General features: G+C 43.3%; 1 protein-coding gene across 9 annotated transcripts in view; it reads left to right on the top strand.

The window, feature by feature from the left end:
* LOC147031950 (TRAF2 and NCK-interacting protein kinase-like) overlaps positions 1-12452 on the top strand; it is a 219144-nt gene that overhangs the window by 140087 nt on the left and 66605 nt on the right. For all 9 annotated transcript variants that reach the window (XM_085869193.1, XM_085869192.1, XM_085869191.1 and 6 more), the window contains one exon: positions 974-1210. In XM_085869193.1, the coding sequence (XP_085725319.1) occupies positions 974-1210 (237 nt within the window). The remainder of the gene's footprint in view (positions 1-973; positions 1211-12452) is intronic.

The following is a 12452-nucleotide window of genomic DNA, read 5'->3' as shown; positions in this document are numbered from 1 at the left end:
TATATATATATATATATATATATATATATATATATATATATATATATATATATATATATATATATATATATCGTCAACCGAGAATTAACAGGGTCGATCTGGCATTTCATTCAAATTTAGAAGAAGTCCATGTAGAAGGGCAACAGAGGAAACTAAGTAAGATTATTTTATGTAACCTTTATATGTACCTGTTATGTAGCACACGATATGAAAATAAAATGTTATGAGATAGCAGCAATTCCACTTTGAATTTTTGATTTCATTTTTCTCAAACTTTAAAAAAGTGTAGTTGGACCCTGTTAATTCTCGGTCGACGATATATATATATTTATATATATATATATATATATATATATATATATATATATATATATATATATATATATATATATATATCCAAAATATTAGCCTTAGTTGTTAAAGTCTGTGCCGAATGTTGTATGAAAGTAATGAATGTCGGTTAAAATAAATATTAGTTTGACCGATTTATAGTGTCAATGTCTGCTTGCTGAAGTATCAAGCTATAGAGGCAGTTGATCATCAGTACCTATCACTCTGTTTTCTCTGTGTTGTCGTCACATTTCACTTGTTTTATCATCCTTACTATTCCTCCTCTTGTCTTCACTTCTTATTCTTTCTTTTTGTTTCTCTGCTTTTCTTCTCTTTGTTTCCTTCAATGTTTTTACCCTTTTCCTCTCTAAGGCAATACCATTATCTTCTCGCCTTGTCTTTTTTCCTTTTTCTACTAGATGCTCTGGATATTCCTCCTCCTCCTATTGCTTTTTATCTTTATCCTTCTCTTTGTTGTCTTTTTCCTCCTTTTGGCTTCTTTCCTCCTCATTATCCCCTCTCACTTGTCTTATTTCCCTGCTCACCCATTGTTCGCAGCTCTTAGCTGTGTCCTCTTAGCTGTATCCATTTTCTACCCTCATTGTTTGTTAAAGCTTTTTGTTTTTAATTGCATCTCTTTTAGGAGTACAAGCGGAAACAAAGGGAGGAGCAGGTACAAGCAGAAATGCTCCATCGGCGCCTGCAACAGGAGCAAGCGTACCTCAAGCACCTGCAGCAAGTCCAGGAACGTCCACGTGCTGCTGTGCCACCTGGAAGTGCAAGCAATGCTCCACCGATGAGTACAGGTTCTCATGCACCTTCGCCGCCGTACTACTTCAAGAACCAAGTGGGCAACGAGAAACCAGCGTGGGCACGAGAGGTACATTGGAAAATTGTGTATTATTTGCAGCTCCTAAATTCCTGTTACTTTGAAGGAATCTCCTTCACCTACAGCTCGGTAAATTTTGTTTGGTTGTACATTGCAATGTGTTTCCATGAAAGATGAAGTTGAAGCAGAACTTTTTTGGTCTTTACTTAATGTTTAATGCAATCTTTCTTTCCACTTACTCATGTCGTTAAAGAAAATATGAAGGTATGCCAATGAAGGATTTTGTTCTTTATTACTTTTAAGGTTTATTTTTTCCGAAATAGGCTCATTGAGTGGGTACCGGTGTCCATATGTACGTACGCTTGTTAACATTTGACGTCTCCTCACAAACTACCTGACCAATTATAAATGGACCAAATTTGGTACAATGCATCAGGACAGCAAGGTCTCATGGGGTTGTGCTCCCCATACGGATGTGCTCCCGATAAAGAGGGTAAAAAGGGGGTTTGCCCCAAATATTGGGATTTCATTCCAAAATCTTCTTCTCAGAAACCGACAACCAAATCCAGACCAAACTGGCCATGCGGCATCGTGACCATGCCCTCACCTTAAGTTGTGCTCCTCATGGTTGTATCTCCCACACAAAAGGGGCCATGGCCTCCCTCCCCGAATCCCTCATAGTCATAAATACCATCTTTTCCTCCCAAACTACATGATCGATATGGACCAAATTTAGTATGATACATTAGGACAGTAAGGTCTCATGGGGTTATGTCCCCATCTGGATCCACCCCTTATGAGTCCGAAAAGGAGGTGGGGGGGGCGTTTCGTCTCAAATTCAGGTAATTTCTTTTAAAATCCTTTCAGAAACCAACGACCAGATGTAGACCAAACTCTTCATGAAACATATGGAACATGTTTACTTAAGTTGTGCTCCCCATGACCGTAGCACTTCAGGAAAGGGGGGGGGCATGGCCCCTTCCCCCAACCCCTTATTTGCACCTTGCCTCTTGGAGAAATAACCATCACTCCCCAATGGGGATATTTTTATGTAATAGTAACTGTAATAACAATCTTGATAATTCTTCCTGAAATCGAAGCATCCCTCCAATGTCCACTATTTTGTCTCACCTTCTCTGCTTTTGATATCTTCTCTTGCAGTCTTCAAATACGGTGACTGGCTACAAGTTTCTGTCCCATCACCACCCCCCTCCCTCTCTCCAGGCTTCATACATACCCCTGTTATTTTGTACTAAGTTTAACTTGTGTGTTGGTCTGCATGTTTTCTTCCTAGCTATATTGTGAGCCATGATTTTTGTATAGAAATAGTCAAGTTAGCCAACTTACTGCCTGAATTTTGTCATCTGAAGAGGTGTGCTGATAAAATTGTTGCAGGCCGGGGTCCACTGGCGAGAACGACCACTAGGTGGGGGAGGTTACGCCGTCTCCCACCAGACTCCCCGGAATTGTAGGCTGTCGCCCTCGGATAACTCCGTGAGCCGGCGGGTCACTGAACCGACCGTGGACGCCAATATCTCAATCGCGTAGCGTAGGGTCTTTTTGTCGAGAACCAATTTACCTAATTAACTAGGAGATTTCGATTACCGGGGAACCACGCCCTCGGCACGTCTTGCTCGAACCAGGTCACTCTACCGACTGCGGTGGAGTTCCAACTATTGACTACCAACTCCGGTTCGGGTGCAGTCGAACGGAACTGCCAAAGCCGTGCCGGCTTGGATGAACGGATTATCGGGTATAAAAAACCCGGCTAAAACTCAGATCCAAACCATGCTGGACCAATGAAAGAAAGGACGGAAACGAACTGGAAACATTTCTACAGTAATTTATTTACAATAAAGAAGACACAGAGCAAGACATTGTGGATATGCAAGCAAGAATTTACAATGATGGAAAACACTTAAGAGTTCTACTTATAAGACGGGCCCACACACTCAGACGCACACTCAGACGATTTATTGAAAGATCCCCGCAGCCACAGAGGGAGAGACGAGCTGGGGGTCACAGTTCACGTGAGTACCTGCACGTTGAAGGGAGGGAGTGCTCCACGGTGCGGCACCTGCTATTGGTCGTGCGGCTCGGCCAACAGTCACACGCGTGGGGCTCGTGCCCGTGGAGGAAACCGAACGGGGCAGTCGGAGTCCCAGGGTGGAGATCAGCGTCGCGGACGGGACCCAGGAAAACTCCACGAACGCCAGCAAAATGTAGAGCGCACACCAACCAACTTGCTCCTCCAAAACAACTCTCATTCCTCCTCCAAGAGACTTACTCAGAACCAACGACCGAACCCCCTCAGAACTCTCCACTGAGGATCGCGTCGTAACTTTTATGGACCTCCCCGAACGGGGCGGGGGCTCGGTGGAACAGACGTCACTGTCTGCCCTGATTGGACGGGACTCCCATGGGTCTGCCCTTTCTGGGCGGGATTTCGGCCATGCCGGGAAAACCCCGCCCCCACTCCACACGTGCCCATACTCGTCAAAAAGAAGTTACAATGTTTGTGGAAGCCGAGAAGGAACTGCCAGAGATTCTGCCTCGGACAGCGAGTCGCCGGTTTGGCGAGTGAAGCGCTTGTTCAGTGGTGTTGTCGGTTTGTTTGTTGGATGGTCTTAGATGGTTTGTTGGATGGTCTATAGATGTAATAACTTACCTAAAAGAACATCACAACGCACACCTTTGATTCTCCCACTAGACAAAAGGAAGGGACCTGTCTCACATGTACTTAACGGAATAACTGAACTTTGGGACATCTGTATGTTTGAATGCATATGGTTTCCAGATCCGTAACTATATATTGAAATCCTCTCTTTACCGGAGATACTTTTGTTGTGCTTTTGAGATTATGAAGATTTATTTATACGGAAGGGGTTTAAAAACTTCAGCCTCGCATGCATACAGAGCCTGAGGATTCTATGCTTATTTTAATATGAAACGTGCATTTTTCAATTGTACATTTGGTGGGGGACAATTTGAACCACCCCCTCCCCTGCCCCCCTCTCCAATAGCTGGCTTTTGTTTTTAGACTATGTCATGCTGATAAAATACCTTAATCATTTTCTTCCACCTCTTTTGTGACTTGTTGAAGGATAATACAGTTCTGTACCATATCCCACGGATCTTTTATCGACAGATGTACAGGGTTCCCCTCAGGAAATGTTATCATAATGGAAATCCATGCGCATTATTTGATAGCTTCATCTACATAGCAAGCACTCTTATCATGTTAACAAAAATAATGGTAACATAGAGAAATTCAATACTTCATTTACTGTCTGGCATTCACAACCCTGAGCCTAACTATTCCCAATAATGCTCAACTCAACTGGTTCATCAATAACCCTTACCTGTTGAATCCACATATGGTCCTTGTGCCCCCACTGTCTTTTTGTTTCCTTGTTTCCCTTTTGTGATCTGACTCTTACATGAGCCTCAATTTTGTATTAAAAAAACAGAAAGGAGGCGACTTATCGCCAGCATCCTGGCCGACTTCCTAATTCCTGCTCTAACCTTCAGGGGACCCTGCATCATTAACACAGCCGCACCTTCAGCAAATGTTGCGAGCCGCAACTATGTGCTGCATACCAAAGTAGAAGTAGAAGAAGCAGAAGAAGAAGTAGTTGTTGTATAAAAATATATTAAAATCTAAAAACAGCCTTAATCATTGCACAATTTTTAATTAACCTTTGAACGTCAAATGTATGAATGGCTGCCCCCAAAGCTCGAGTACATTAATAACTGTTATCTTGAAATCTCATTGAGAAATAACTTTGTCTTATTTGTTTTGAGTTATGGTAAACTGTCTTATTATGTTTCCATTTCTCATTGTTTGTAAATGTCTAAAAATAGTGAAGCGTATCTCAGAGGAATGTTCTTAGAAGATTATTATGATGTCCAATGTCAACAATTCCTTCACGGTGAGTTGTTCGGTATTGACTTTAATGGATCTGATCAGTCTGTCAGGGTAGAGCTTTGGCGGAACCAAATAACTTCCTGAAATTTGTTATTCTTTTCTCCCTTGTTTGCATTTTTTCGCACTAACCTGCTGATGCTAAGTGACCGAGTGACTCCAGTTGGAACCATGGCCTGACAAATCCCATAATGACAGTTCCACTTTTATTATTATTATAATTTTTATTTTTTAACACGATTTGTGTTGCGATTCAGCTTCACTGCAGGAACCGGGCATCTATGTAATGCATACATAAATAGGGGAAGGAGGGTAAATTGTGAAAAATATCGATCAAGGGAGGGCCGTGGCAGGTGGAAGGAGAAGGTGAGAAAAGAGAGGTATTGGGAGCAATCTGTATAAATGAACAGTCATATAGCACCAAACAACGAGGAGAGTTTAGAACGTTATGAGAAAGGTGACCATCCCTTGCTGTCATTTTTGGTGGGGATCCACCGGTCTCTGCAGGTGTTTTTATATGCTCTCACCTGCTGTTTAGAATGGATTTAATGGCGCATACTAATTCCTCTTTTCAGCTTCATGAGGAAGGCACGAAAACATCGTCTACGGTCTTCCCTTCAGCACGTGAATATGCCAATGAAAACCGTCGTGCAAGCTATAACGACGCAGCTGTGCTGCGTAAAGCTCGTGAATTGGTCCAACGCCGCCTGGCACGACGCAAAACCATGTTTGATGAGCACCAAAGCGATGTGCCTGGGCACAAGGTCCATTTTTGCTGTTATCTTTATCATTCCGTTGCTCTCTCTTTTCCTTTTTTTTTTTTTCTTCTTATGGTGCCTGGTTTATTGTGGTGGCATGCACATCATCTGTTCATTCGTTCTTCAATTTACTTGGTTGTCTTCTTTCTATGGCTTGGGAATTGTGGATCCATCTTATGGACAAGACAGAGAGAGAGAGAGAGAGAGAGAGAGAGAGAGAGAGAGAGAGAGAGAGAGAGAGAGAGAGAGAGAGAGAGAGAGAGAGAGAGAGAGAGAGAGAGAGAGAGAGAGAGAGAGAGAGAGAGAGAGAGAGAGAGAGAGAGAGAGAGAGAGAGAGAGAGAGAGAGAGAGAGAGAGAGAGAGAGAGAGAGAGAGAGAGAGAGAGAGAGAGAGAGAGAGAGAGAGAGAGAGAGAGAGAGAACGAGAACGAGAACGAGAACGAGAACGAGAACGAGAACGAGAACGAGAGAACAAGAGAACACACGTGTGTGAAAGAGAGGAAAATGCTCTTCCTTCTGTCATTTGCCTTTGCGAATCATGCTAGTACAAAAATATTCCGATTTTAAAATTATTTCACAGAGTCTTATCTTGGTTGATTACTTTTCTGGGTGATGGCTCTTTCTCCACATAATCTGAAAATGAGACCACGAGGATCTAATGATGCCCATCTGTGTCCTGCGCCACACAGATTGTCAGTGACAGGAGGCTGGCTGGCCCTCGCCAACTCGGTCGCATTGATGATGACCTTTTCAATGCCACAAGCATTCTCATGACTTCAAGCCTCAATGATCTGACTGGGCCCTCATTTGCTGCAAAGGACAATTATCCTTCGATGCTCATGGTTGGGAGTGGACCATCCCATGCCTCTTCACTCAAACGCTTCCATTCATTGGAGTCCATTACATCCTCCAGCTCAGTCCATGAAAAATAATGTTAGCCAGAATATAATAATTTGTTTAGCGTTCATTTTGAACTTTTATCACACATGGACTGGATTTACTGTAGTTTCCTCAGATTAACCTTGATCCACCAACACTTGCAGCATAATTTTCATTTGTATTCCATCAGAGATATTCTGGGGACCAAACTACTTTACTTTGTTTGAAAAGTTTATTTGGGTGACGTGTTGAGTTAAGCCACCGAGTCTTTTTTTTCCTAAGAGATTGCCTAACCCTTTACATTGCATCATTTATCCACTCTGGCTGTTTCTTACTGGGAAGGTGGATACCCATAGTGAGCGTTACCCACCTTGGAGGAGGAAGACTGAATTTAATCCTATGGTGGTAGGTTGGTTTTTTTTTTCCGTTCGACCCAGGATAGTATCTCCATTTTCGGTCTCCTGGTGTCGGGTGCCAGGCATTGTTTTTGCTGTGGGGTGAGTTGAGGTGGGTAGGGAGAGGGGATATGGGTGCTTGTGTGGCTATTATGTTAGTGCATTCTTCCACTTGTCATCCATAAAAATAATTTCCTTAATCCATCACCTCAAATTCTCCAGTGGATAAAGGAAAGCCTTCTCCTTACAGACAGACTAGATATGAGAACCTGCAAGAAAGCTGCGGTTCAGAACCAGGAATTTCCTGATTCTTCCTGTGCCAAGATGAGTAATTCTCCCTGACTGGAGAACTCTCTGCATTTTAAAACCTTATCAATCAAAGTGTTTACATCTTTTTTGAAGTCCTGTCTTTTAACAGTGGCTTCTTCTTAATACCTACCCTTGTTTGTGCCATTCTTGAATCTTTACTCGTTTTATTATCCTCCTTTGCTAAGCTCTTTGCGATTTAGTTTGCAAAGAATTGATTCGATTTTGCTAAAGATCTGAATCCAGATACGAGGATTTCTTAAGTGATTCTTCACCATTTAAAGATGGGGCCAAAAACGATATGTAGCACAATATCTCAAAAAGTTATGAATGGATTCGGACGAGACGAGGTGGATGAGTTGGTTCGGTGACAAGAACAAGCCGATTAAATTTTGGAGGTCCGGATCCAGATCTGGCCTATCAGTGGGATACAAAACATAAACCATTCAGCCTGGTGGAGGTATGCACTCCACAGAGTGCCGGTCTCGTTTTTCCAATGTATCCCATCCATCTTCCCGATGTTTTACTTTACTTCCAGCCTGCAACTGCATAGTTGGAAAATCAAAGTTTCATCGAGAAGGATTCTGATATTATTTCCAAATACCACAACACAGTTGAGGCGAACTTAGTTGTCAAAAGGAATGTCTGAAGCAACAAAAATGAAAGTGGATACAAAAACTCTCGCTCTGCAACTCAAGTCATGTCACGACAAACTCAACAAAAATCTCGTTCGACTGCATTGCTTTTTTTGACTGCAAAAGGTGCAATGGAAGACGCTATTCCAGTTTTACAAGCATGTGCACAAAGTTTAGAAAATTTATAAGATTATTATCTGCCAGTGGTGAATATACTCATTGCTGATAACTCACTTTGTTTGAGCTGGAAGAGTGAAGTGGCAAAGTTTATAGAAATCAACTTTGATCGTGACCTTTGCAAAGTCATGCATTTGAGTGTTTGGCAGCTTCTGGCATTCCCAGCAATTGTCGTTCTTGTCGTTTATTCCCAGACTTGTCGTTCTGGAATCCAGTGTATATACCGATTATGATTGTGCAGGTATATTGTTACGAATATGACAGCCATTTGCACACAATAGCCAGAGTCCCCTCTGTTCAGTTATTTCGATAAGTATGTGTTTATAGTTAGGGTCCCGTCCTTATGTCTAATGGGTTAATTTCATTTGTGCTCTGCGGGTTTCTTTTATAATCTGTTTTTTTTTTACATCTTGAAATTGCACAACGCCAACAAAACCCTCGCTTCACTCCTCCTCCCACTCTGCGGGCGAACAAGCGTTTCACCCGCCCAGCTTTCACATCACACCACGGCGCCATAACCCACGTGTTCAAGGCTACGGACGTGGGCGGAGCCCCCTCGCCTCAGGGCCAACTCCGCCCCAGCAGGATGGAATCTCCCCCTCATCCAATCGTGGGTGAGATCACTTCAGGGCCAACTCCGCCCCAGCCAGATGGAATGTTCGCCTCGTCCAATGAGGGGAGGACACCGATCGCCCGACCCCCCCCCACCCTGACCAATCCGGAGGCGAGTCACCTCAGAGTGGATCCCTCCACCCGCCCGGGGGCAGGGATAAAAAGGTGGCGAGCTGTCATCAGTCGTCGTCGTCGTGTGTCTGATCTTGGTCCTGGTCTTTTTCGGGGTACGTTGGTGCTCGTGGTGGTGGCGGAGGTGTTCTGTAGCGCTCGAGCCATCGAACTGTCGTCAGTCATCGTTGTCGTGTGTGTGGTCTTAGTCCTGGTCTTTTTCGGGGTACGTTGGTGCTCGTGGTGGTGGTGGTCGTTGTGGAGGTGTTCTGTGGCGCTCATGCCGTCGATCGTCGTTCGTGGCAGCCAGGATCGTGGGCTCGTTGGATTCCGGGTCGTGGGTTCGAGTCCCACCGTGGTGGGTTGGAGTCTGAAACCGCACGAGGCGGCCAGGTACCCGGCCAGACTCTGTCCCCCCAGCTGAACTATCCTCGGCTGGAGGACCGAATAAAGACAAGGTGGGGTCCATTTCTTTTTGGATGTGTGTGTCTGTGGCCAGTCTGTAAGTGGAACTGTTTAAGAGATTCCATTGTACATTTTCCTGAATATTCGTGATTAAGTCTGCTCTGTTCCTCCCTTCCCGATTATTGTAAATAAACCCCTGTTAAATGTTCCAGTTCGTTGTCCGTGTTTTCTTTCATTGGCCTAGCATGGTTCGGGCTTGAGAAATAGCGAGGCCGTTTGTGCCGTAAATTATTTATTTGGTCCGGCAGGCTTTGGTAATCCCTGCTCGGTTATGCCGGATCGGAGTCGGTAACAGCGACTCGGTTCGGACAAAATCAGCCGAGGGTGTGGCTTCCCCGGTAGTTAGACGGCGTGGGTACTTAGGTTAATTGGAATTAGACAATTAACCCTACCCCACGCCATCAAAATATTGGCGTCCACGGTCCACTAAGGGACCCGTGACCTTCGGAGTTATCCGAAGGTTACGACCTTCAATTCCGGTGTTCGGTGGGAGATGGCCCAACTGCTCCATCTAACGGTCGTCCTCGCCACCAAACCCGGCACCACAACAATATGACTTGGCAGATGACAACAGGCTGCTCAAGGTAATGGAACAACTTGTAGATACATTTTTACTTCTTGGTATCGAGAGAAAAACGATACTGCCTTCTTGTTGATTATACTAAACTCCCGTTTAGGCCAAACCTAGTTCATGAACTTCTCATTTTTAATTTGGATGAAAAGGAAAATGACCCCACTCCTTCACCTTTAGAACCAGAACATGAGAGAATTATGTTTTTTGGGGGAAACCTGATATGAGGACGCATCAGAGAAGTTCCCACAGTTGATATTCTCATGAACTTTGTTAAACATCACACGTTTGATGCTTATATACGGAGGCAAAGTGGAACGTCCAATCATGATGGATGTGAATTGAAGATATTAGACAACATGTCCAACAGAATGTTGATGGTTTGACAAATGCAGATATAAAACAACCGAGATATACTATTTGATCGAGCCTGCACAATAACGTTCCAGAGATGCTGCCAGACACAGACATGCTCTTGGCATGTGTGTTGGCACTAAGGTGTGCAATATTAGCAAGGACATTTCCATTCCTGTCTACTCCCATTTTAACCGCACCAATTATTCACAAAATATATTTTTGGATATTTTGCTTCCACCAACTAATGCTAGCAAACTGGACACCTGGTTTAACATCCATCCAAGGGACGATACATTTTGGTGATCCAACACCTTGTCTGTGAAGCACCAATTTGGCAGTTTATATTTGGGTTGGGAATCAAAAGCAAGTATGCTTCCTCCATACCATCCTGTCTGACTAAGGACAATCCCATTGCACATAATTATTTTGAAACTGCATCAAATAGCCATCAAACTCCGAAAGCCGAGCAATAAAAATGTCTTGTATTTTTTACATGGTAGTAAAATAAAGGTTCATGTCTGAAAACAAGTTGTGTCAATACACTACCACTAGTTGAGGATATTTCTCCTTTCTCCTGAGGTCCACGAGTATTCCAGAAATGTGAAAATAGCGCCGCTCAGTCGGGAGATTGAAAGTACCTATTAAAAAATGTATGGATAGATGTCGAGGGTATAGAGGGAGTTGCAGTGATCCTAAATCTAAATTAACGGCTTTGACATTAAGGAAATCAGATGTCCGGAAGGTACCCATTGGAGAGGAGTTGTGGTTTTCTCCAATTACACCGAATCTTATCAATCCTGGACACAAAACGACGTTTCACCAGCTACAGACAGCCCTGAGCTTTTACCACCCACACCTGACCAGCATCCGAATGATGACACAATCCTCCAAATGCAGGTCTAGAAATTCCATAGTCTGCCAGTCCATTGTCCTGTCTATTAATATCTGAATGATTGTCAACAAATAAGATTAACGATGAAGATTGATAAGTTCGTACTCTCGGACTTGACTAAGACTCGCATTCCATTCTTGCATTCATCACGCTTTTACATCAAAGTGACCTCTTTCCGAAAGATTCATATTGTCCACCATATTATTTGTTTACCAGTCGCAGACAGGTGTAACATTGTCAACCATTGCTTGAGATTATCGGTGATTCGGAACAGTAAAAGATGGAAAGATTGGTATAATGTCACTTTAACTGGCTTGGCAGGACCAGTAAAATTTTTACACGAAGTCACTGCCAGTGACTAATTCAGCATACTTCACTGCTTTTGCTGGTATTTATTTAGGATGTGTTTTTTCAACACAATTGTGAGATTTCAGACTCCGCTGAATTCCTCTCTTGCTGATGTGCCAAGTTCAACAGCCTGCTGCGTGCACTGACTGTTCTTCATCAGCTCTCGTCGAATGGATCCCTGCCAAAAAAAGGACTCACTTTTTCTTTTGTTTTTGTGTCATTTACTATACTTGTTTCCCTCAAAAAAATTTTTTAATCATTTACCTCCACCACCAAAGGTGAACGTGGTTATGTTTTAACCCCTTTCTGTTTGTTTGTTTGTTGGGGTCGCCGAAATATGTGACCCTTATTGTCAGTAATTCTGTCTGTTTGTTTGGATGTTTGTTTGGATGTTTGTTCGTTTGTCATCAGCATCATTGTTGTAAACGTGGGCCAATTTTGACCAAACTCGGGTGGTAGGTACATCTTATGACCTAGTGCTTTGGAAATTGTGATGGTTGCTAGGGACGCTTTGGTTCCCTAGCAACAACCGAAAAACCTTCAAAATCGGCACCTTTCATGCGAAATCAATTCCGAAAGCTGAAAAAAATCCCACGTAGGGTTATGAAATTTGGCACAAATGATCTACAGGTGATGCTCTATCAAATATATTCCAGTTTTTGTGATATATGGAATACTTTATCCGCAGCACCCCCGACAATTAGGGTATGCGCGAAAATTGACGAAAATTGAAGGCCCCCTAGCGACCAGGTGAGTGCATCGATACGAATGAAACTTTGCAGGTTCATGGTACTCAATGAGTACTACAACTTTGCCTCAGGACATATTGACCGATTTCACTTAGGTCAGGGGTCAAAGGTCAA

Source organism: Eptatretus burgeri, chromosome 2 (genome assembly GCF_056783735.1).
Source record: "Eptatretus burgeri isolate ZD-2024b chromosome 2, Ebu_testis_v1, whole genome shotgun sequence".
Taxonomy (NCBI): Eukaryota; Metazoa; Chordata; class Myxini; order Myxiniformes; family Myxinidae; genus Eptatretus; species Eptatretus burgeri.
The sequence above is the reverse complement of the archived record's forward strand: the minus strand, read 5'-3'. Positions and strand labels throughout refer to the sequence as shown.